We start from the raw sequence: 27,496 nt of genomic DNA on the forward strand, positions 1-27,496 counted from the left end.
TCTTTGCTACTAATGTTCTAGTAATTATCCGTACTACACAACCAATTCACTATATCATATATTTTATCGCTTCAGTGTCTCTTTAAGCTCCAGGCATGTAATCTAGAACAGGAAGTGACCGTGTAGTCTGCACGTTGTCCGGTGAATAAAAATGCTTTATTCAAACAGCCATAAGACAGGCACAAGTCCATCACCAACATCCTATCATGTTGGTGATGGACTTGTGCCTGTCTTATGCCTGTTTGAATAAAGCATTTGTATTCACTGGACAACGTGTGGACTAGACTTTCACTTCCTGTTGTTCAGGCTTGAGCACCCCGTTTCCTGCACCCCGGTTCAGTCTGTGGACGGAGGTTTTTGAGCAGAAAGTCACTTCTTGTCATAATCTAGAACAGGCCTATAGGTAGAGGAGTTTGTCTAGCATTCTGCCAGAATAGTACTGACAAAGGACAGCACAGCATGGGGTTTATGGTCCTGTATACTGTACAAGGCTAATGCTGGATACACACCATGCGTTTCCGCGTCGAATGCGTCCGTCGATACGCGTCGATTCGATTATTTCCAAACATTTCCGAACGAATTTCGATGATTTTTAGGTCGATTGCCATGTAAAGTATGGCAAATCGACCTAACGATCCATCGAAGCTTGAATCGGACATGTCGGAAATAATCGAATCGATACGTATCGACGGACGCATCGAGCGCGGAAACGCATGGTGTGTATCCAGCATAATACAGGCACAAAGCATTTTGAGTTTTTGCCATGTATAGTTTGCCTTAGATCCACCCTTTTCCATGATGTAATATATATATATATATATATATATATATATATATATATATACACTGATACAGATGTATACTTAATTTAGTAGACCCTTTATGTAGCTGCTTCTGGGAAAATACAAATCTATAAAAAAATATTTAAAAAGTTGATAATATGCCTGTTTTCAACGGCTCCTTGTATTCCTGAGGAACGCGATAACAATTGTAAATACAAAGTACAAATTACTCATACCACAAAAAAAAATAAAACATAATAATTTGCACTGTACTTATAGGAGTACGCTTTACAGCCCTGATTATTTACTACAGTTAGAGAACAGTGAAGTAGGTGGGTTCCAACAAACCTGTTGGAGTTCTTGAATTCCTTAACAAAAACTTGTTTTTCTGAAACCAGGCAAATTTTGCTTGCGGATTGTGGTTCTCCGTAAGATTCCATTAAACCTGTTCCCACTTTTTTTTTTTTTTTTAACGAAAACTGCATGCAGTTCAATGCAACTGCACAAAAATAGATAGTAAAATGCATGCCGTACTGAGGGGGGTGGGGGGTCACAGTCAATGAGTCTGATGCAGAATTTGTGCAAATTCTGTATGCAAGTTTATCCCACTTGAAATTGGGCCATGTGAATTTCACCTTGGTAGGATTCAGTAGGTCCATTTTCAAGCTACATATATTTGCATAAAATAAGTGCATAATCCTGCATCTCATTGATCATCAAGGTAAGTGAAATATATGCCATGCAGATGCGGTATATTTGCAGTGAGAATTTTAAAGTAATACTGAATAGAACTTGAAAAAAATTAGATACTCTCCTCTCATGCATAGAATTTCAACAGGGGACAGCAATAGAACAAAGGCATGGAGCGAGGGCCAGGAAAGATCTATGGGATAAGCCCAGTAACTTATTTTTTTTCAGGGTCACTCCGGTATTGCTTTAACTGCAAGTGATGCTGCTTAACTACTATTTTACCAACCTTTTTAGCAATCTTTACTATGATCTAATGTGGCACAGATACAGTTTGCAAGCTTCTGCTGGTGTTTACAGATTCTTTGGTATAAATTGCATTTTTTTTGCAGTTACTGTAAATGACAGGTGAACGGAGTGCTTGTGGTTTACGTTCTCAGTAAACAGGACTCATCCTCTTGTTTTACAGCACTTATCTTGGAATGTGTAACAGTCAAACAGAGTTGGTTTGAAGATTATATCATAAAACCATAGTAAAGCAATGATGTAGAAGGCTGGGCGTCTTTACTTCCTGGATGGATACTTGTCATCACATGAATCTGTCGGTACTTTGATCGATTTTCTACAGTAGCACGTGGAGTGTTCTAGTATGCTCGCTGCACTTGTAAGTCCGTATTGATGAACTCCTACTCTGTGGTTTTGAGGTTAGAGGTGAGGGAGCCAATATAATTGACTAGTTTAACCATTCCTCGAAAGCCTTGGCATTTAAAACACACTTGAGCCTTGAGAACATGCTGCATCAATAGAGCCTGTGAGATCCTCTGACTTGTCACGATGTAATTCAGTGTGGTGTCAGCAGACTGAGGTTAGGAAAAAGGGCAACCACATCTCTCCCGCAGCATAGTCTCCATAATGGCAATACTCTGTGAAAAGAGCACACCATTTACACTCCTGTTAAGAACACTGTGACCAGTCATTAAACACACTAGATTTACAACAAAGTTACACACAATCTGATGCTATAAACTATTCTAAATAAAATTGTAATGTACAAAGCTCCTTAAGGGCTCAGCCACACTATAAGCACTTCTCTGAGCGCTTTTGACTGATTAGCGCTTCTTGAGTGTGTTTTAAAAATTTTCTCCCATTCACTTTCATTAAAATCGCCGTAAAAATCGCAGCGATTTTTTGCGTACACGATTGCAGCGATTTTTACTGCTATTTTAATGAAAGTGAATGGGAGCAGTTTTTAAAAAGCTATTCAATCACAAAGCATTTAGAAAAGTGCTTACCGGTATATATAAAGACATGACATAACTAAAGTTGTTTGGGTAAAACCTTTAATGACTGACTGTACAAGATTTTTTTGCAAGCTTTTGAAACTTTAAGTTTCTTCTTCGGGCATGATACAGATCAGATCATGCCGTGGTTTTGGTCCTGAACCTTGTTGGATGTGTATGAGCCTTTACTGGTAGAGGATCAGCAAGACTGCCAGACAATTTGCATTGTTTAAAGAGGAGCTGTTAGGTATAGGGTCTCAGAGAAAAAAAACACATATCAGTAGCTAAATATTGGCTGTACTTACATTACATATGCATTTCACTGTCCACGTTTGGATTTCACAGAATTTTTATATAGTATTTGCAGAGAATGATGCTCCTGACAGCTCATGGCAGGTTCCCTGTTTGTCTGTCTTGTACGAAGCCAATTGTGATGTCATATCCTCCCTTACCCTGCTTTCTGATGATTCGACTCACAAAAAAGATCAGGATCAAAGATCCTAATGGTTCATGATTCGGACAACACTACTGTGCAGTGAATATTAATTAGCCATGTGGCTAGGAACAATAGTGGACTCCTGCAGTATACTCTAACGGAACGTGTGCCCTGTGAACAGCACATTGATTTTTCAGTGTTGTGAGCTTGGCTGCCTCTGAGAGGCTCCCTATGCTATATCTATCTATTCATTTGGCACTTTTTATTGGTCTGATGAAGCGGGCTCAGACTCGCGAAACACGTTGCCTGTGCTAAATAAAAATCTTTTGTGATATACAAAGATTTCGTCATTGAGGTAAGCCACCTCATATCCTTTTTTGTTTTAAGCTGTTTTTAGATGCTTTTATTCCAACCGGGGCGCCTCTTTATTCCTGTTGTGCTTAGTTTACCCCCACACACGTAGTGTTTGAGGGGTGGTGACAGACCACTGGTGGTTTTTACCACAGTGGACGACTGTCCCTTCTTTTTCCAACGAGAGCGACCACATCCAGGTCCCGGCTAGGACTACCCCTAATGGAGTCGGGTTTATGGTCTCCACCTGCTTCATATGGTCGGTTGCCCTTGCAACCCCCTTTTGTGAGTAGTAACTTTTCATTTTCCATTATTTATTTTCACACTGACATACTGCACTATTGGGCTCCCGTGTTGTCTCCTATATTCTTTCCCACAGGGTGCCGAGACACCCCCACTCCATTACCTCTGCCCAGAGTCAGTTTCACATTTATTCCAATAGACTAATGACAGATAATGGATCCTAGAATTAGAATGTAAAGAAATGCAACACTGGAGTGGGCAGGATACCTGCCATGTTTTAGAATAGGGTGGGTAATATTATCTGTGTAATACATATTATTCACACTGCTGTGCTGATTACTTTGTCATTGCAATACCAGCATGTGGTACTGTAATAGTCAGACACCATAACTGATAATGAATGGAGAAAATAAACTCCCTAGGCAACTGTATTTCACTTACATCTTCAAATAACAAAATCTGATGGTGTAAGTACAATTCATGCACTGTGCATGCTTATTTGCTGCTGCTCTTTTAGGGTCCATTTCCACTAGCCACCGCGCGCGGCTGTGAGACGTGCGGTGGCACTTGCTGACGAATCACAGAAGCTGTGCCATGCACGGCTATGGGATTTGCTGCCTCCCGCGCGGAAACTGAGGGCAATGCCGGCCGAATCGCTAGGGCAAGCGATTCGGTCGGCGCCATTATTTCCTATGCCAGAGTTTCCCTGAGCGATTTGCATGCGGAGAAACTCTGCGGATTCGGCACTAGTGGAAACAGGCCCTGATCCTTTTGACTTCAAGCTCTATTTCCCAATTATGCCTCCAACGTCTGCAACCCTGCATGATTGATTCCTCGCCTAGCTCTCAACCTCAGTTTCAGGCTGCCATGTTCATTTACCATCCTGCAGTTATGGTCCCAGTCTACATCACCAGATTACAGTTTTCAAGTATCTCTGCCTTCTTATACCTCCTTTCATTTTTCAGATCATCCTGAGAGTAAGGCCACATACACACATCAGACCATAGTCTTTTGAAAATGAAAGATCACAGACCAATCTTACCACCCTTCATGTAGTATGAGAGCCATACTCTACACAGTCTTTTCTATAGAGCTGAACTCCCCATCAGAAAAAAATCTTTGCAAGATGCTGCACACACCGATGCTGTACAGACACAAAAGATCAGGATCTGCAAAAGATCTGTTCCTGCCAAAAATCCATTCCTGCAAATTGCAATGATAGTCTATGAGATCTGCAGATCATCATACACACATGATTTAACTGACATTCATCTGCAGATCAGATCCACCAGGATGGATTTTCAGATCTGCAGATGATTGTTTGATCTGCAGATGAATGTCAGTTAAATCATATGTGTATGATGATCTGCAGATCTCATAGACTATCATTGCAATTTGCAGGAATGGATTTTTGGCAGGAACAGATCTTTTGCAGATACTGATCTTTTGTGTCTGTACAGCATCTGTGTGTGCAGCATCTTGCAAAGATTATTTTCTGATGTGGAGTTCAGCTCCATAGAAAAGACTGTGTAGAGTATGGCTCTCATACTACATGAAGGGTGGTAAGATTGGTCTGTGATCTTTCATTTTCCAAAGACTATAGTCGGATGTGTGTATGAGCCTTAAGGCTCCATATCCAATTTGACTTGCAATAGCCTTTTCTTTTTAAACACTGGTTCACATTTTGCCTTCATTATCCAACCAGATGTCTCTTCTTTCATTGCTGTGTCATCTGGCTTACTTAACCTTCTTTCACATCCACATTCCACCCCTTGTTACCTTCTCTTTCACATTCATGCGGTGCATTAGATTCATTTCGTGCCCTTTCACTTTTCTTTAACCACTCCACTCTCCTACTTCCCGTCATCAGATTCATTCTGTGCCCACCTACTCTTCTTCCACCACTCCATCCGCATTCCTGCTTCCTAACCTTCCTCAGATTCATTCTGTGCCCACCTACTCTTCTTCCACCACTCCATCCTCTCTCCTGCTTCCTAACCTTCCTCAGATGCATTACTGTATGTGCCCATTTATTTTTACTCCACCACTCCATCCACTCTCCTGCTTCCTAACCTTTATCAAAATTATTCTGCACCCATTTCCTCTCCTTCCACCACTCCATCCACTCTCCTGCTTCCTATAAGCTTCATCAGATTCTTTTTGTGCCCATTTCCTCTTCTATCACCACTCCATCCACAATGCTGCTTCCTAAACTTTATCAGATTTATTATGTGCCTATTTACTCTTCTTCCACCACTCCATCTGCTCTCCTGCTTCCCAACCCTCATCATATTCACTATGTGACCATTTCCTCCTCTTCCACCACTCCATCTTCTCTCCTGCAGCCTAACCATTATCAGGTTCCTTTTGTGCCCATTTGCTCTTCTTCCACCTCTTCATCTGCTCTCCTGCAGCCTGACATGCATCAGATTCATTATGGGCCTATTTCCTCCTCTTCCACCACTCCATCTGCTCTCCTGCAGCCTGACATACATCAGATTCATTCTGTGCCCATTTCCTCCTCTTCCACCATGCCATCTGCTCTCCTGCTTCCTAACCTTCATCCTATTCACTTTGTAACCATTTCCTCTTCTTCCACCACTCCATCTTCTCTGCTGCAGCCTAACCTTCATCAGATTCTTTCTGTGCCCATTTCCTCCTCTGCCACCGCTCCATCTGCTCTCCTGCAGGCTAACCTTCATCAGATTCCTTCCGTGCACACCTACTCTTTCTGCACCACTCCACCTGCTCTCCTTCATCAGATTAATTCAAAAAGTGCTGTATAAAGTGCTAGCATTATGATAAATATCTTTAGGCAAGGTGTGGGAACTAGTATCAATATGGCTCAGAAAAGGGAAATATTGGAGATATCAGGATTCATTTGCAACACTGGCATCTCTGCACCAAAATCCTTCAGTGATGAGATAGCTGGCTCAAAAGCAATGGGCTACAAATTTAAAGGACTGCTATAGCGAAAAAAGAAAGCAGTGAAAATCTGACAGAACCAACAGATTTTGTACTAGTCCATCTGTACATGGGGTTTTTCTCAGGGTTTTCTTTGTTATCAAAAGCATCCTAAACGGCAGTTGCTAAGTCCAACTGCCACAATACTAATATACCAGCCAGCCTCCCTACTCCCTTCTAAAGTCAGCCAGCTTTCCTACTCACTTCTAAAGCTAAACATCTAAAGCCTCGTACACTTCTTGATTTAAGTCGGCTTAGGCGGCCATTTAAGGACAACTGCAGTGAGAAAAATATGGAGGCTGCCATATTTATTCCCTATTATACAATACCAGTTGCCTGGCAGTCCTGCTGGTCTATTAGGATTTAGAAGTGTCTGAATAATGTCAGAAACAAGTATGAAGCTAATCTTTCAGATCTGACAATAATGTCAGAAACCCCTGATCTGCTGCATGCTTGTTCAGGGTTTATGGCTAAAAGTATTAGAGGCAGAGAATTAGCAGGATAGCCAGGCAACTGGTATTTCTTAGTGGACCCATATTAAAAATACAAGATTTCAGAAATAAAATCTATTTTCTAAATCATAATAATAAATAGCAGCCTTTTTTCAGTTGTATGATGACAAATATAAAATATTTTACATTTATTGGAGGAACTCCTCCCTTCCTTTCATATTGCCGGGACAGAATCCGACAAACTGGTGGAGTAGGTGGTGTCCAGCAATTGAGGAATTGCTAATGGCTGCCACCTGTATAACCCTAGTTATGAAAAGAGAAGGGTGAAAAGCATGCACTGAAATGCTCATAGGCTTGAAGGAGTGTCAATTATCTTTGTATGTGTCAGAGTGGTGCAACTAAATATTTTGAATTTAAAAAATTTTTGGTTTGGGTCCGCTTTAAGAGGAAATAAATATGGCAGTCTCCATATCTCTCTCTCGTTTCAGTTGCCCTTTAACAAGGCATGTGTACAGTAACCCCTGACCAGCGAGACCCGCAAGTGATTCACCTGGTGGATAATTCACCTCCAGCGACTGCCAACTTCATTGTGCTTTCCGCTCCCCTGCCTAATGGGCCACACACCCTGCTCCGGTGTCTGCCCCCCCATAGCAACACAGCATGTCGTCAGCTCCACAGCTGCTTCACATCTGTGCAGCCTGGCACAGCGATGTCGCCCAAGGGGATCAGGTAGCCATACCCAGTGGGCAACATCCAGCAAAAGGTGTATACACGCCTTGAGTGTCCGCACTGTCCCATCTTTCAGTTGTCAGTCATGTGTCACTGCTCAGTTAAGTTACCTTTTTGGCTCCTTGTTTTAAAAATCTTTGTGCAAAGGTTTCCAGAACACAGTTGAGTAATCCGGCACCGGTAATTGCTATGGTCCCTCGCTGACTGAATTCTGTCCTGTAATAAAAATAACATACTGTAATATGAAGCTTACTTCCAGAAATGATAAAATGTTGAAAAAGCTGAGTGGATCATTATGCCTGCTCTTTAAAATAGTAAAGCTGTTAAAAGAAAATAAATAAGTTACACAGTTTAAAAAGTAGTGTTTCATTAGCATTCCCGACACTCTTGAGCATCCCCCAGCCACCTATTAAGAACGCAAGAATTGAGCTGAATGGCGGTATTTGCATTAAGCTGGCCAGCAGTCCTGTGCTTGCACAGCAGCTCATCTGCAGGGGGGTGCCGCAGGCAGTGGATGTGCAACTGCATCCGCTCTACATGAGTAGGCCTAATGTCTGCATGGATCCATTCTATTCTTGCCTGCAGTGCTTAGTCCCATTACTGCAACCCCCCTGCCATGCTAACTACTAGCACTACACCAACTATACCTAGATACACTCACAAGAATACTAATAATTATCTGAACATTTATATAGCGCTTTTCTCCTGTCGGACTCAAAGCACTGAAGAGCTGCAGCCACTAAGCGCTCAAGAGGCCACCCTGCAGTGTTGGGGAGTCTTGCCTTACTGAATAGGCACTGACCCTAGCCAGGAATTGAACCCTGGTCTCCCATGTCAAAGGCAGTGCCCTTACCCAGTACACTATCCAACAATAGCTTATTAGAAAATTTCTGATCATAGCAAGTCAAGAAAGTCTCACACTCCTGCCTGATGCATACATGCAAAAACCGTGCTCCTTCAAAAGTTCCAGCTGTGTTAATTACTATTCGCTCTTCAGGCCGCCAGGGACTCAGGGGGAAAGACTTAATTACGCTGTTTTTAAAGTAATTTGGGCTCCATCTTTTGAGGGTGCCCAAATTACTGTCTGAGTGTTGCTACAGCAGTAATTCACATTACGGCCTATGGTGGCGCATTGTGCGCCCAAATTTCCTGGTGCCGTGTTGCTGTTTCGTGCCTGATCCTGATTTCATCTCCTTCTTTGTCGGTAATGCAGCAGCCAGGACAGTGACACCTAGTGGCTGCTGCGGGACCACCAGAGATACCCAGTGGGGAAGAGGTAAACTCCATCACTGCCGCTGCGCTGATCTGCAGGTCTGCATGAATGGAAACAACCAGGGGAGCACAGAAGGGAGGTCTGGTGGTGGAGGAGGAAGGAGGAAGTCTGGGCTCCTCCTCTTGGTTGTTGAGGGGAGGGCTGCTACCTTATAGTTAAGTCAGTGGCAGCAGTCTATGCAGTATTTGGTCCCACATAGGCAGGTTGAGTGATCTGTAAGTGGTTTATCAGAAGTTGTGCTTTTGTGTATAATTGTCTATGGAGAACCATGTGATCAGTTTGTTCAGGTGATAGATTTGTACTGCACTGTACAATGCAGCCATAGGTACACCCCCACCTCCCTCGCTTTCTGCACAGGAAAACTGAGGACCAATGTTTTTCCCCCATGCAGATAAAAACACCTAGACTTAAAGGAAACATCAGGCAATCTATTCTACCCCCAGATCTACTTACCCGGGGCTTCCTCCAGCCCCTTGCAGCCAACAAGTCCCTCGTTGCCGCTCTGCTCCCAGTACATACATACACACACAGCCGTATTATTTTACTACATGAGAGCACATGCTGTATGGAGGGACAATAATGACATGCTGAACATAAGATATAGTATTTACTGTAACTTTGGCAAAACATTCAGAATGTCACTGACTGATACTGTCATTACAGGATCTTGGACTCAGTATGAGACAACCAGTTCTCAATGAGGCAGCGACAGTCAGACATCAATCTTACCCACTCCATTGTGTTGTAAAAGTAATCAGACACCATAAGCCTGTGTGTGATAAGAATCTAGGAATCTCTTTGGAGTGATTGCTGGATAAGGGACAGTCTACAACTTTTTTTCAAAATGTGACTAGTCCTTTGTTTGTAAGGTTGTACATGAAGTCATCAGAACTTTGCAGCAGTGAAAGACAGATGTTTTTACGAACCCTAGGGAGCAGAGACAGTGTACAAATTCCAAAGTGTGTACGATTCCTTATCTGTGTGGTGGACACATACAGTCAATAGAACAATGGTGCGAGAGCAGAATACGCTTTTCCTCTCCATGCCCTTAATCTCTCAAACTTCCCCCCCCCCACGGGCCCCCTGGGGCTTCTGGGCCCCCCTGCAGAGGCATCCCTTGCAGGGTCTATTGTTACGCCCCTGTTACTTATTTTAGACAAACAATCTTAGGGAAATAATCCAGGAGCAACTCGCTACATGATAGCCTTTAAAAATTCATAACTTTAATTTCATTCTTCATAAAAATGTTTCAGCAGCAAAGAGACATAAAAGGTATACTTCACAGACAGGAGGCAGTATAACAGGAGGGTCGACGATCTTTTCGCCCTGCAATAAGGGCTTTCTCAAGTCAGTTTTTTTGAAACTAAAACAATCTTGAGAAAGCCCTTATTGCAGGGCGAAACGATTGTCGAACCTCCTCCGCACCACCTGTTATACTGCCTCCCGTCTGTTAAGTATGCAATTTTATGTCTCTTTGCTGCAGAAACATTTTAAGAAGAATGAAATTAAAGTTATAAGGCCATCATGAGGCGAGTTGCTCCTGGATTCTTTCCCTAAGATTGTTTGTATCTACTGTACTGTTCTCTATCCGGATGTTGCACTGCAGTTAAAGCATGGTTAATGGACATTGAGGCATAGGTGAGCACTCCCTCCTTTTTCTTCCCGTTTACATATAGTCATACTTGTTTTATGACCTTTTGTGAGATGGGCCCCAAAGCCATAAAGGGTGCCAAGGGGAGGCAATGGAACTGCATTCACATAAGCAGTTTTTCCTCTGGATGTGTGATATAAACAGAACTGTATGTACCTTTATCTTCCCTGGACACAATACTATTTTATGTCTGTATTGTAAAAATGATCAGAACATCATTAAAGTGCTCAGCTCTCAGACTGAACCATCAGCCATCTGCACTGTAGCAATATTATCAGCGCAAGTTATTTATCTCTCTGAGTGATGTGCAAATGGAAATTTGCTGGGAGAATATCGATTGTAGATCGATTGCCGTAGTATAACCCAACATTGAATCCCCATTGCAATGACTCAGCCACAGAAAGAAATCTATTAATGCGATTCATCTGATGAATTATTGACTAGTTAAGTACCAGAGCTCTATTCTAATTGTTTTCCAGATCGGAGTTTAATTAAAGTGCCTTTGATATAAAAGATAGAGCTACATCTCACAATAGGTCAGCTGGTCTCCCAAAGCCGAAGTTAGTGGAATAATGGACGCTAATTGAGAGTTCTGGCTCTGCATGAAAGGCTGTTCTCTAGAACTGTGGCAGCTATTGCTTAGAATCACTGCATCTGACACCGAAGCATTGATGGATGACTGCGCTAGTACAGGAGCTGGAGAGTGACATTTTAATCAGTGTAGTTACAGCCCAACCGGTTTAACATATATTTATTGATACATGTATTGTGCTATCCGCACTGTACAGCCCATGCAGCTCCAGCTTGTACTGTAATATGATAATTTCACATTCTGGAAGATTTTGCCTTAACAGGAAAACACTTTTAGGCCTGGGGCCCACTGTAAAGTGCGAATCGCAATCGCTGAGTACTTACTTTTTTGAGGCATTTTTCAGAGCATTGTCCGATACTTTTGAAGCCATGTTGAAAAAAATACTGGTGATTTAACAGCAATGTGAATTGTGCGTTTTTTTTGTTCTAGGCAGTAAAATTGCTGCAAAATTGATTTTGTAAAGCTACTGAAAAGAGATTTTTGAATTGGAGCACAGCCACCCAAAATTTGTGGCAGGAACTATAATTGTGATTTGGGGGAAATGCAATCACTGACTGTGGGATCACTTCAACTGACTGTCAATAACCTAGCGCTTTTAGAATCGCTGGTGATTCCATGGCTGAAAAAGTTAATGTAGGTCCCGGCTCTTACCCTGTATGTTCTTGAAGCAAAGAATACATACAGATGAAAGAATGTTCTTACACTTAACTGCACATACAGCATTAGTTTAGTTGTAGACAGGGCTGTGGAGTCAGTTAAAAAAGCATCCAACCCTGAACTCTCAATTTATGATTCCACCAACCCCGACATCCTATAATTTGCATATTGCAGTCTTGCATGTAGCATAAAATTAAAGCTATATTAAAGTCAATGGGAATCGTTTCTTAACCCATTTGCGTTCCCACTTGAGCAATGTTCACCTCCTATTCATTAGCCTATAACTTTGTCACTACTTATCACAATGAACTGATCTATATCTTGTTTTTTCCACCACCAATTAGGCTTTCTTTGGGGGGTACATTTTGCTAAGAGCCACTTTACTGTAAATGCATTTTAATAGGAAGAATAAGAAAACAAAACGGAAAAAATTCATTATTTCTCAGTTTTCAGCCATTATAGTTTTTAAATAGTACATGCCTCCATAATTAAAACTCATGTATTGTATTTGCCCATATGTCCTGGTTATTACACGGTTAAAATTATGTCCCTATCACAATGTATGGCGACAATATTTTATTTGGAAATAAAGGTGCATTTTTTCTGTTTTGCATCTATCACTATTTACAAGTTTAAAATAAAAAAAATATAGAAATATTTCATCTTTACATTGCTATTTAAAAAGTTTAGACCCTTAGGTAAATATTTACATGTTTTTTTTATTGTATTTTTTTTTTTTATATTAAACATTTTATTTGGGTATTTTTGGGAGGGTGGGATGTAAACAGTAGTTTTATAATGTAAATGTGTGTTGAGTTTTATTTTTTTTTACTTTTAGTTGTAGTTTTACTTTTTGGCCACAAGATGGCGGCCATGAGTTTGTTTACATGACGTCACTCTAAGCGTAACATACGTTTAGAGAGACGCATAGGGGAAGCAACAGCCAGAAAAAGCAAAGCTTCCTGTAACGATTGGTGTCAGCATGCAGAGAGAATCTGATTATTGGTGATCTGCAGTATAACCAAGAATGCAGATATATACCTGATTATTAATGATCTGCAGAATCACCGATAATACAGATATATTGCTAACCTCTGGACACCTATGGTATGTGAGTGTTTGGTGTAACAGTAATACTTTGAGTAATGGACCTGCTGAGCAGATGATCAAAGGCAGTAAAGGAATACTGCTCTTGAGGACACAGAAACCTTCCAGCAGCCTGAGACTCTCCAAGGGGTGGAGTCAGGCTGGAGGTAGGAAGGACCAGAAGGTGAGTGACACCTGAAGGTGGATGTCACTATCTGATCTGGAGACTATCTCTTAATGGGAGAGATAGCTCTCGAGGTCGGGCAAGCCAGGTCGGCAACACACGGTCAGATAAAGTACATAGACAGAAGGCTGATTCGGTATCCAAGGCTAGCAGGGTTTGGCAACAGAGTATCAAATATGCGAGGTACCGAATCAGAGGACAGAGGAGTGGTCAGGAAAGCAATAAGTCATAACAGATATCAAACAATGCCTAGTCTGGGTGCGAGGTCCTTGGTCTCTACACCCTGGAACTAGTCTGATGAATAACAGAATGATCGCACAAGTTCCCTAGTCTTGGGTGTGAGGTCCGTGGTCTCAGCACCCTGGAACTAGTCTGGAGTATAACACAAATGATAATGCAAGTTCCCTAGTCTGGGTGTGAGGTCTGTGGTCTCTACACCCTGGAACTAGTCTAAGCATAAACAGAATAACAATACAAGTAATCTGGTTCAGTGTGAATTCCCAGGTCCACCTGGTTCAAACACACTGTTGGATCTGACTAAGGTCTGAGTGCTTCCACGTAGTGTTTGCAACGGCAGACAACTTGAGACTGGCCAGCAGTAACTATATATGGAGTAGTGCTCTCGGGCACCACCCCTAAATGATCAACCAATAGAGTACTGCTCTGGAGTCAGCTGATCGGCGTGATCAGCTGACCTCTCCTTGCCCAGTATAAGAGTTCTGCCTCTCAGCGCGTGCGCGTATTCCTAAGCCTGTGTGCACTAACAGACTCAGCCACACGCTGCCGCGTGCAAACCGCCGCGCTGGATGCGGAACCAGCCACCTTACTGTTGTTACATGCGGCTGCTTTTCCGCGTTCTGCCCTACTACTAGATGCACGCTTCCGCGTGCACACGGCCGCATTGGACGCGGAATCAGCCGCCTCCTCAGCAGCACACGCAGCGGCTTTTCTGTGTTCTCTCACACTTCCAAGAGAAGAAGCTGGCGCTTTTTCTGCGGGGGAGTGGAATCAGCGATCGGGCACCATGGCCTGATTCACTGATTTCTGGGCTAACGATCCGCGGCCAGGAGCGTGCGTGCATGCGCGCGATCGGCTGCGGGAGCGCACATGGTTCCTGGTCGTAGTTTCTACGTCCAGGAACCAAAATAGATTAAAAAAGAAAAAAGCCAGATTCTTACCTATGGAGAGGGAAGGCTCCTCTTCCAGTGGCCTCCATTAAGCGATGGCTGTCCCGCTTGAATCCCCCAGCCTTAGAGGACTTTAAAAGTCTATGGGAGCCAAGTCCTCCCAAAGACAGGCAGCTCCATACAGCGCACATATGGAGCGGCCCGTCTTCAGAAGCAATGAGGCTTCCGAAGACTTCCAAAGCCTCCCTCCGGCGGCGGAGACAGCAGCATTTGACCATATTGGTCGAATACTGCCACGGGGGAGCCAGCGCTAGAACATAGACCGGGAGAGGAGCTTGAAGGCTCTACAGGACCCAGAGCCTTCCCTCTCCTTAAGCGGACCCAAACCAAACATTTTTTTAATTCAAAATATTTAGTTGCACCACTCTGACACATACAAAGAGAAATAAACACTCCTTCAAGCCTATGAGCATTTCAGTGCATGCTTTTCACCCTTCTCTTTTCATTACTAGGGTTATACAGGTGGCAGCCATTAGCAATTCCTCCTTTGCTGGACACCTCCTACTCCACCAGTTTGCCGAAATCTGTCCCGGCAATATGAAAGGAAGGGAGGGGTTCCTCCAATAAAGGTAACATTTTAGATTTGTCATCATGCATCTGAAAAAAGGCTGTTATTCATTATTATAATTTAGAAAATTGATTTTATTTCTGAAATCTTGTATTTTTTTATTTGGGTCCACTTTAGGTAAGCATCTTGTTTTTTTTTCAGCAACGATTCCCATTGACTTTAGGATGTTATCTGCTTTTGGGAGCAAAAAGCTCCTGGCCAGGAAGCTGACACTCTACCCTGTCGGCCAGCTCGGCCTGTTATTGCCAGTGTAAATGTCCCATGCACCGAAACCTAGCCGATACAGGTTTCCAGTGAATCATTTAAACAGACAATATTTGTTACATTCTAACTTTTAAAGTACCTCTGTGTGTTGTTGTTTTTTTTTTTTGTACACCAGAGATGCATTTCAAGTAAACTTAGGATATAGCTGTAGAATAGCTGTTAAATAGAAATCAAAACTAGTCCTTGGTAAGCGTACTTGTAGAGGACTCAGACAGCAACAAATAACATTGATCAGGCCTGATGGTGGCCATACGTGGTACAATTGTTTCATCCAATCTTACAATTTCTATGTAGTATAAGGGTAAATTAAGTGAGTATACTGAAATGATAATTTACATTACACAGAAATGGTAAGATTGGATGAAAAAAATTGTACCATGTATGGCCACCATTAGACAATCCAACTGTGGGTATAGCTAAAGGTGCCCACTAAACATACAATCTTTTTGAGCCAATTTTACCAAATCTATGTAGCATAAGGGTAAAGTGATTGAGTATATTGAATGGATAATATAATGAAGTTACCTTCTATTACACAGAGATGATAAGATTGGATGAAAAAGATTGTACCATTAGTGGCCAGCTTAAGAGTAATGTGCAGGTTCTCTGCAGGAGAATTAGGGGATTCTTTCTCTATTACACGTTCTTCATGCACAATCTTAACCAGGTTTACGGGTGATAGACAACACCTCCGTGTTCAATGTGCACAGCATTCTCAGTGGATTCACAACAGCTCTGTGAGGAGTGCATATGTAGAATATAGTACTACTTGGTAACTTAAAGAGAAACTGTGACCAAGAATTGAACTTCATCCCAATCAGTAGCTGATACCCCCTTTCCCATGAGAAATCTTTATCTTTTCTCAAATGGATCATCAGAGGGTTCTGTATGGCTGATATTGTGGTGAAACCCCTCCCACAGTGGGATGTCAGGACCATGGTCCTGACATTTTCCTGTCTGTGAACCTCATTGCATTGTAGGAAATAACAGCTGTTTACAGCTGGGTCCAACTGCCCAAAAAGCGAGCAGCATCTCCTTCCACTGACATCACTTGCCAGCAGTAAAAATGTCACAATGTGGTAAATGTCAGATGTAAATCATGGAGAGGAAAGATTTTACAATAGGAAAACACTGACTAAGGCCTCGATTCATCATTCTCTTTGAGATAACTTTTTCCAGTTTGTTAAATTACCGAATTCGAAGTTTAGCGATTTCTAGCTGTATTCATCAAGGTTTTTCCTCATTCGGTGTGAATTCGATAACAATTCGGTAACCATTCGGTAACGTGTCAATATTTCCATTTTACAGCGGTAATTTAACACAAGGCCATAAGATTCCCATGGAATTGTGGGTAAAAGGCAGTCCTTTGAGCACTACGTAGCAACATTCTGAATAGGGCTTTACACCTGGACCACGATTCTGGAAGTGGTTGGGACAATCCCACAATTTGATAGGAGCCTTTTCTAAAAAATTATAGTGCAGCTAGCAAATTAGTTAACCCTGACACTGCCTGTGTTCTCTTACAAGATGATTCAAGAGAAATGCAGATGTCGTGTTATAGCAAATAAATCTATTCTCTTACAAATTTATATGGTTGCAGACCTTATTCTTGCCCTTCTGCACCTTTGAATCACTCTCAGCTGATACATAACCACTTCAAATGGCTCCATCTTCTCTGTCAGCAATGATCTGACAGGAATAACGACAGAGCAGTGAAGGAGATAACTAATCCTAAATGTAACGCTAAACCACGCCCACTTTCTTTTTCATGAATTGCACTTTATTCCGTTTTAGCGAATCGTTACCTAATCGTTACCGAATGTTCGCTAACAGCTGTAGATAACTTTGATGAATCCTGAAATTAAGTTAACAAATTCGGTATTTTACCAAACTGTTAACAAATTTGCTAAGTGTTGATGAATCGAGGCCTAAATCTTTTATACATAATTACTGTAAAAATTGTTTTTTTATTACATTATTTTCACTGAAGCTCCTCTTTAAAGGGACACTTAAGTCAAACAAAAAAAATGAGTTTTACTCACCTGGGGCTTCCAATAGCCCCCTGCAGCTGTCCGGTGCCCTCGCCGTCTCCCTCCGATCCTCCTGGCCCCGCCGGCAGCCACTTCCTGTTTCGGTGACAGGAGCTGACAGGCTGGGGACGCGAGTGATTCTTCGCGTTCCTGGCCACAATAGCGCCATCTATGCTGCTATAGCATATATCATATACCATATAGCAGCATAGAGGGTGCTAATGTGTCTGGGAACGCGAAGAATCACTCACGTCCCCAGCCTGTCAGCTCCTGTCACCGAAACAGGAAGTGGCTGCCGGCGGGGCCAGGAGGATCGGAGGGAGACGGCGAGGGTACCGGACAGCTGCAGGGGGCTATTGGAAGCCCTAGGTGAGTAAAACTCATTTTTTTTGTTTGACTTAAGTTTCCCTTTAAAGTGAACCTAAAGTAAAAAAAAGCCCCTTTACTCACCTTGGGCTTCTTCTAGTCCCCTATAGGTCCTTTGCCATTACCCTGCGCTCAGCCATTCATCCGGCCGACTGACGAGCCGGCTGACCACTGCGCATGTTTGGGGCTGGCTGTGCGCGCCCTCTATAATGCTGTTATCGTGCTCCCGAGACTGGGAGCATTCTGCGCATGTGCAGCAGCAATTTTGCTTACTGAGCAAACGCAGCACTTGGCTTTATTCTTACAGCCAATATGTTGTTTATCATTATATGATTTTTGTGTACATTTCAGGTATACAGTCACTATCGGATATGTATATTGATTGGTTTATTCCATTTTTGTGAACCAAGCACTGCTATTACTGTGTATACAAGTTATTTATGATGACTTATCTGAGAAATGGAAATGTTATCATATTTTCTCTTTTAATTACAGTTTGTTAGGAGTCAGTGCTTTTTTCCCCCTTGACTTCAGGTACCCAAAAATTACTCCGGGCCAACTCCTCGACTCAAAAGCCCTGGTTATAGACCAGGAAATAATCAAAATATCTTCCACATATGAATCTTTCCCCTGGGCTACTACCTAACCCCAGAATAATTGCAATAAGAAAGCTCCTAGTCTTGTATTGCCCAAAGAAGTACACAATATGGAAACATTGAATGAATAATGCTCCCACGCTCATCTTCTCTGCACTCCTGGTGGTATTCATCAGGCAAATAATAGACATGAATGAATATGAAAAAAAGGGAGGTGTAATAAATATGCCCCCTGATACCCTAAAGTTACTGAATACATTAAAATGTTAGATACGCAGAGCTGCAAAGTAGGGTCTTTATAAGTGTGAGACTGTGGTATAGTAAATGTAAAGGACAATTTCTGGGCATAATGCAGCATTATAACAGTATCAAACTTTTTATTATATCAAACACTAAAAATGAATGAAGAGTGTAGTATAAAATACTTATACAAATGCACATGGATAGCCTCAGCTGAACACTTTGCTACTCCCGCCACTTTTGTATTGCACGTAGTCCTTCTTTGTTGCCTTTGTGGAATTGAACACTGCCTTGTGATGCATGCATCTTACATCTATTAAGAAATCTTCCTACATTGTGACTATTCTATAGAGCTCTATACATTTTGTATGTTTACATTTGTACACTGTTCCCTCACTGCGTAGGAGAGGTTTTATTCTCTTGTATTACATTTTTGAAAATCGAATGTACATATATCTAGGACATCTGCTAACATGGCTATCCACATGTTTCTACAAGTGTGACATTTAGAATTTTATACAGTATTCATGATTTATTTTTATTTAAAATAGTTTTCTTTCACATTATTGACAAATTGTTGTTTACATTTACTATATGATTTTTATGAACACCTATAAGGGCCCTACTTTGCAGTTTTTTTTGTTCTTTTTGTCTTCCCTTTACATTAAAACTGTAATTTCCAAAGTGAAAAGAGCCAGAATGACACTTACCACTATTATGACTGTTCCCCCTCCTTTTCACCTAATGCAGTAACAGCTAATCTCTGTATTAACCACTTGTGTAGAACTCACCTAGTGACCAGGCCATTTTTTTCCTAATTGGGCCACTGCAGCTTTGAGGCCAAGCTGCAGGGCCGCACAACTCAGCACACATCACACAGTCTGACTAAATTAGCCGCATGCTTGTTTCAGGTTTTGACTCAGACACTATTGAAGACTTCTGTAGTCCTGTTGCCAGGCAACTAGCATTGTTGAAAAGGAAATAAATATGGTAGCCTCCATATCACTATCACCTTGGGTTCACTTTAAGCAACAGGCAAGCACTGTTGCAGCTCCTAAAGGCCTTTACTGTATTTGGCAGTACAATACTCTCTTCACCTCTACTGTCTTTGAATATAATTTTTCCTTCTTAAAACAGAAGGTATTTACAATATTACACATTTTTTTCACTTTGAGCACAGCTGGACATGTCTGATGAACTGATATTTTGATTGTAAGAACAAAAAGACATAGTTTTAAAGATTTTCATTAGATTTGATGATTTATCAAATCTAGTGTAAACACAGCAGCCATATCTGTGTGACATAAATTCTGGTTCATTGAGCTCTAGCACTATACTGTTATCAGGAATGTGTAAGATCCTTAGTTTTCAGGCGGCGACAGACCCGGGCTACAGCTCGGACTTTCGGCGAGCCGCTGACATCACTGGAGTGCAGGGTGACTCTCAGACTCCATTGGATAAACGGAGGACCCGTTCCCAGTACGCGCTCCGCAGATGTAAACATTAGTTCACGTGTGCCTACGTGTCAGCTGACATGCTGATCAGTGATTGGTTTAGTTTCAATTCTGCTTTTATGTTGACTGGTTAGTCCTTGTATTTTAACACAGAGAGCGCCCCCAGTCATTGTTCGTGATAGCATTAGCTGTGGCTTGTTGCTGGGTATGCGCTCTCTTCCTGATTGATTCCTGTTGCAGGTTACTGCTTGTATCCTGACCACGCTAACCTCTGATTGGTTCCTGTTGCCAACTACTGCCTAATACCTGGATTATGCTTGCTGGCTACCTGGATTGACCTCTGCTTGGACACGGACTTGCATGAACGTTGCCTGGACGGACCTCGGCTTAACTTGACTACGCTATCTCTGGAAAGTAATATCTGGACTGCCTTGCCATTCTGGAACATCTGTCTCTGCAGTCATCTGACTCATTCGCCTGGATTGCCTCATCCTCTAGGCGACTATATACATATACTTGTGAATACTGTACCCATTGCATTGCTAAGTTATCAGGTTCTGTTGGTGGATTACTATCAGGTGTTACGGGCTGGGCTATAGGTCAGTCATATGGGCATACAGCCTGACCTATAGTTATTGAGCAGACAAGCCTGACAGAATGTTTGTTCAGCAAGATAAAAGTGTTTGGGCTACTATGTACTTTTGAGGAGAGCTGTTGCTTGCTGCAGTTCAGCTTCTCTCGGTTGCACTGGCTTGTTAACCCTTGCAAATAAAAATAAATGTGTATACAGACAGGTTCTACTTAGCCTTAGTAGTATATGTACCCATGTTTCTCATGCCACGTCAGCTACGTTTTAAAGTTTTCTTCACGAGGAAAGGGGATACCACAGACTATATGCTGCTTTCACTTAGAGTTGTACTATTTATAGGTATAGTATAAACTGGTAATGTCATTTTGCCATTAATACCAATCCCACTTTACAAGATTGAATTTTAGTTTTGTTTTTATGTATAAGCTTATGGCACAGTATTCCAGGGAGATACAGTGGTTTGCGAAAGTATTCGGCCCCCTTGAAGTTTTCCACATTTTGTCCCATTACTGCCACAAACATGAATCAATTTTATTGGAATTTCACGTGAAAGACCAATACAAAGTGGTGTACACGTGAGAAGCGGAACGAAAATCATACAGGATTCCAAACATTTTTTACAAATCAATAACTGCAAAGTGGTGTGTGCATAATTATTCAGCCCCCTTTGGTCTGAGTGCAGTCAGTTGCCCATAGACATTGCCTGATGAGTGCTAATGACTGAATAGAGTGCACCTGTGTGTAATCTAATGTCAGTACAAATACAGCCGCTCTGATGGCCTCAGAGGTTGTCTAAGAGAATATTGGGAACAACAAAACCATGACGTCCAAAGAACCCACCAGACAGGTCCGGGATAAAGTTATTGAGAAATTTAAAGCAGGCTTAGGCTACAAAAAGATTTCCAAAGCCTTGAACATCCCACTGAGCACCGTTCAAGCGATCATTCAGAAATGGAGGGAGTATGGCCGAACTGTAAACCTACCAAGACCAGGCTGTCCACCTAAACTCACAGGCCGAACAAGGAAAGCGCTGATCAGAAATGCAGTCAAGAGGCCCATGGTGACTCTGGACGAGCTGCAGATTTCTACAGCTCAGGTGGGGGAATCTGTCCATAGGACAATTATTAGTTGTGCACTGCACAAAGTTGGCCTTTATGGAAGAGTGGCAAGAAGAAAGCCATTGTTAACAGAAAAGCATAAGAAGTCCCGTTTGCAGTTTGCCACAAGCCATGTGCGGGACACAGCAACCATGTGGAAGAGGGTGCTCTGGTCAGATGAGACCAAAATGGAACTTTTTAGCCAAAATGCAAAACGCTATGTGTGGTGGAAAACTAACACTGCACATCATTCTGAACACACCATCCCCACTGTCAAATATGGTGGTGGCAGCATCATGCTCGGGGGGTGCATCTCTTCAGCAGGGACAGGGAAGCTGGTCAGAGTTGATGGGAAAATGGATGGAGCCAAATATGGGGCACTCTTGGAAGAAAACCTCTTGGAGACTGCAAAAGACTTGAGACTGGGGCGGAGGTTCACCTTCCAGCAGGACAATGACCCTAAACATAAAGCCAGGGCAACAATGGAATGGTTTAAAACAAAACATATCCATGTGTTAGAATGGCCCAGTCAAAGTCTAGATCTAAATCCATATCTGTGGCAAGATATGAAAACTGCTGCTCACAAATGCTGTCCATCTAATCTGACTGAGCTGGAGCTGTTTTGCAAAGAAGAATGGGCAAGGATTTCAATCTCTAGATGTACAAAGCTGGTAGATATCTGTAACGGACAAGGGGAAAAAAGGAGAGGGAGAGCGCACTCAATAGACAATTTGAGAAAACTGGTTAGCCATCCGTGGAATAATCTCACCTGAGATTCTTGCCTATTAGCCCATATGGGTTGGTCGGCTGAAGAGCTTTTGTCCCACTCAGAACCGGGGACCAGGTCTTTCCAGCGATCTTCCTCCACAAGATGTACTGGCACATATGCCCCTCCGTCTACTAAACTTCAGTCCTGGATCAGATGTATTTCCACTCCTCGCAAATGCTACCTACCGCTATAGGCGGCCACATTTATGCATAGTGTCTGCACAGAGGTGTCTTGGATGTGCAGGAGGAACCAACTTTGTGCCTAGATTACTCCACGCAGCTCTGTATGCTTAACACTTGTAATGCATGAGCTCGTGGAGCCAGGAGCTGGCTGTTTGTGTGAGGGGTAATGGCTGAGAGAAACTCCACTCTGCGTATCTTGCACAAGCAAGCAGCAGGCAGCTGGAGGGAGGTTTGTGAGCTGACAAGCAAGTGCGTGGTAGAAAGGATAAAAGGCGGCTGCCGTGTAGTGTAGTTAAAAGTATTTATTCTAATAAACAGCAACGCGTTTCCGAGAGCTCAACTCTCTTTCATCAGGCTAAAATATTGGTTACAAAGTAACAAGTTTTAAATACTTAAAGCGGAATATAACCCTGCATTTCAACTTTGCTCTAAAACATTATTTACAGTATATTATATGCAACCAGAATTTTTTTTTTTACTAAACCAACATTGGAAGGGTTACACAGGGCTTTAAAGTTCCTGGAGATTTCTGCAGACGCATCCAAAGCTGACATAGATACATTTATGTAAACAAAATGTATCCAAGTGTTGAATGTGACTCATCTCTCTCTGACTGAGAAGGAGCTGGAGGACAGCCAAAGAGTGTGTAACATTTCTCACTAGATACATTTAACTAAATAGAATGTAACAATCTGAACTTCTGCATATCTCTCCACGGAACTTTAAACCTCTGTGTTTAACCCTTCCAATGCTGATCTAGTAAAAAAAAATGCTTTTTGCATATAATATGCTGTAAATAATGTTTTAGAGCAAAGTTGAAATGCAGGGTTATATTCCGCTTTAATGTCACTTGACACAGGGTTTGAATTAGCCAATACCCCATCAGTATGCAAATGTGTTAATAGACCAAGATGCATAGCAGCTTAAGATAATGCTTATCTCCATTTAAAACCTTAAACATTTCATTTGGGCACTATACTGCCACCTTAATGGAATTCAGGTAACAGATACTGGCTTACAACCCTGTACAATGTTGCTTTTGCTGGTCCCAAAGCATTGAGTGCATATATCTTTAAATATTGACATCATATTCGGGAACACACCTTTCTCTCACAACACAATACCAGCCACAGTTCATAACCTTCTGTGATTGCACGGTAATTGTACAGGAAGGATCCAAGGTAACGAGTGAAGGACTATAAAATTACATTGGTCCAAGTTGTGATTTTCTATCTGGTAAATGGCCATTGTTACATAAATGTTATCATCACAAGCAGTTCTATCCGGCTGTGAATATGATATAGGCATGTAAAACAAGATGCATTGATAACATTTGATACATAACTGTTGGAAACCTATAATTTTGGGGGATTGGGAGCAGATGTCTGCAATCAATACGACTGTTTGGAATGTTGTCAATCATGTATATATTTAGCCTGATTCCAGTCTAGATGACAATGAAAATCAAATTGCTAGTAAGATTATGAGATATGATGTTCCTATGTAAATGAAAAACACAGTCATGCATACAGGCCGGAGAAAAAAAAATTCCCTTAATGATGGAAGTTTCTACTGAGCGTTTGTATCTACAGTTTAAAAAATGTAAATTATTCTGTACTGATTTAGTTTTCATTTAGTTCTTTATTATTTGTTCTGTATGAAATTATAAAGCTCAACCAAATCTCAAATTGGACAAGGCAATTTTTTTTCTTTCCCATAATAAACTATTTTTATTTCAAATGATGAAGCAAACACATGTAATGATTGCAATATTACAGTGTTCTCCCCAGGCTCTTTTAGTCGGGTGCTCCACCCGGCTAGTTTTGATGAGCATCCGGCTGTCATCGGCTCACCTCCTCCTATGCTATAAGCAGAGTTGCGCACAGAAGCACCGGCCCTGCATTCTCTCATATTGCCCCACCCGGCTACTATTTCATGCCACCCGGCTGTAAAAAAAATTCTGGGGAGAACACTGTATTATATTATAGAAGCGTCAGAGCAATCATAGCATTGTATATAGCATATGTACAAAAATGGCAAATTTATTACTTAGACAGCACTACTGCAATATTCAGGGATTACCTGAGAACAGTGAAGCATCCACTCATGAAAGGTATCAAAATAATATTTAACTTTATTACTAATCAGCCAAAAAGTGATAAACAACCTTAAAAACAAGTAAAAATACAGGGACCAGGAGATCCACACCACAGATATAGCAGATTTAAACATGTATGTATAGGCAAAGCTAATGTTCTCCAATAAGGGCTAACAAAAGCCTAAGGCGGCGCTGTTATTTCCATAAGAGCTCCTGCGCACTTTTTACCTGCTTTGATTCACAGGTGTAAAAACACCCACTCTTTACATTGCACTATGCATTAGCACTAGCACCTTATGGAATCGTAGTTTGTGTTTTCATTGATTAAATACTGTCACTTTTTATATCACTGTACTGTAATTGAATTATCCATGACGCGGGTCATACCCCATTGAGGGCTTTTGTTAGCCCTTACTGGGGAACATTAGCTCTGCCTATACATACAGGTTTAAACCTGCTATATATGTGGTGTGGAACTTCTGGTCCCTGTATTTTTTGTTGATTATTAATAATGTTTTATATGTAATTTGATACCTTACATGAGTGGATGCTTGACTGTTCTCAGGTAATCCCTGAATATTGCAGTGATGATGTCTAAGGCCTCGTTCACATCATTTAGCGCAGATGGCTGTGCAATCGGAACGCAACGCGTCCGATCGCACGCCATCTGCGCTGCTATGCGCTGCAGATCCCATTCATTACAATGAATGGGATCTGTGCTGCGATTCCCAAAAATGCATGCAGCACGCGATAGCGCAATCGCGCTGCCACGCAGCACATATGATGGGTACGGTAGAAGGGCTGTCTATGCCCTTCTACCGTTCTTGCGTGTCGCACACTATGCGCACTGCCAAAATGCGCACGGCAGCGCGTATAGTCTGAACGAGGCCTAAGAAATATTTTTGCCTTTTTATACATTTGTCTTCTCTATTTCTAGCACACGGATTTCAGCCAATATAATAATTTATATTACATAGTAGTGTGCACCCTTTCTATTCATAGGTAACGTATGGGTGAACACATTCCATATTACTCTTATCAGTACTTACTCCATACCATGCATCTTGTATTGTGCCCACCATCAAGTTGTCATTAACTAGGCCTAACAAGGCAAATTCTAATGCATAAAGCAGGAAATCTTTTTATACAGGTCCAATCTCCTTTGCATTAGCAAGAGATGATCAAGGATATGCAAATAATGTTGACATGCTTTTAATTTTCATATAAATTGTATGCGGCTTGAAACCAATCAGATTCAAGATGCATACAATTTACATGTAATATGATAAGATTATTTGTATCTCAAAAGATCATCTAAGACCATCTTTGCGAAATGGGAAAAAAAGGGCAAAGGAGCCCTTACGGAAAAAACGGTACAGCCATAGGCGCCCATATACATTGCTCCAATTTACATATCCACATGCCTTGGTACTCACCTCTGGGCGCCCAAATTTACCTGCTGTGCTGCAAATAGCAGCTTTGTGGAAGTGCCTCAGAGCGCCCAAATTTACATTCTTTGCCATGGGTGCCCAGGCTTGCCAATTTGCAGCAATTTGTTTATCGGTCAGTCTTGGTTCCTGCGATTTTATCACTGCCTCTGGGCACCCAAATTTACATTCTTCGCAGGAAAATCGCGGTTTTAGGGCGGTTCCTCGGGGCGCCAAAATAGGGTGGTTCTGTTAAGGTTAGGAGGTGGGTTAAAGGAAGACTTAAGCCAACCTAAAAAAATGAGTTACTCACCTGGGGCTTCTACCCGCCCCCTGCAGCTGTCAAGTGCCCACGTAGACTCGCTCCGATGCTCCTGGCCCCCGCCAGCAGCCACTTCTGCTGGTTTCGGTGACAGGAGCCGACAGGCCTGGGAACGTGAGTGATTCTTCGTGTTCCTGACCACAATAGCAGTATAGACGGTGCTATTGCGGCCAGGAACGCGAAGAATCACTCGCGTTCCCGGCCTGTCGGCCCCTGTCGCCGAAACCGGAAGTGGCTGCCGGTGGGGCCAGGAGCATCGGAGCGAGTCTACGTGGGCACCAGACAGCTGCAGGGGGCGGGTAGAAGCCCCAGGCGAGTAAAACTCATTTTTTTAGGTTGGCGTAAGTGACCCTTTAAGTGTTAGGCATCACCTGGGGGATTAAGGGTTATGCTTAGGTAGAGGGAGGTCTTAGGGTTAGGCATCAGTAGGGGGAGGGCTTTGTGTGAGAGTAGGGTTAGGTTAAGTCAAGACATCGTAATATATTGGTAAAGAGTACTGATATTTTACTATTGGAATTTAGTATATTCCAATAGCAGCCATTCTTACATAGATGTGCTTTGGGTGCTAAAGCAACCTTCCTTTTTTTTTTTTTTTTTTTTTTTTACTGGCAGCATGTTTGGCCCTTCTCCTTAATTCTTTCAGGCAGCAAAAAAAAAAAAAAAAAAGATAAACAGCCTGGTTATTAACCACTTAAAAAGTGAAGTGAACCAGAGACTAAGCACCCTCAAGTATTTTACTATAATATAATATAATATATATATATATATATATATATATATACACACACATTAGCGAAAGCACCTACCCTGCTCTCTGTTTCATCCCTTACTGCTCGGCCTGCTTGTTATCAGCCCTGATAAAATCCCTGACTGACCATTCAGCCTGGCTTTGCTCAAGAATCATTATAGCTGTGTCTGTCTTCTCTGATGTATTTTCAAG

General features: G+C 42.0%; 1 protein-coding gene across 1 annotated transcript in view; it reads right to left on the bottom strand.

Moving 5' to 3' along the window:
* Positions 1–264: 264 nt before the first annotated feature.
* Positions 265–27,496, bottom strand: part of PRELID2 (PRELI domain containing 2) — a 182,432-nt gene continuing 155,200 nt past the window's right edge. Inside the window, exons 5-6 of the mRNA XM_068277536.1 lie at positions 8,035–8,140; positions 265–2,392 (exon numbers count right to left, since the gene is read on the bottom strand). Of these exons, the coding sequence (XP_068133637.1) occupies positions 2,336–2,392; positions 8,035–8,140 (163 nt within the window). The 3' untranslated portion in view covers positions 265–2,335. The remainder of the gene's footprint in view (positions 2,393–8,034; positions 8,141–27,496) is intronic.

The sequence above is a fragment of the Hyperolius riggenbachi genome, chromosome 3 (genome assembly GCF_040937935.1).
Source record: "Hyperolius riggenbachi isolate aHypRig1 chromosome 3, aHypRig1.pri, whole genome shotgun sequence".
In the NCBI taxonomy this organism is placed as follows: Eukaryota; Metazoa; Chordata; class Amphibia; order Anura; family Hyperoliidae; genus Hyperolius; species Hyperolius riggenbachi.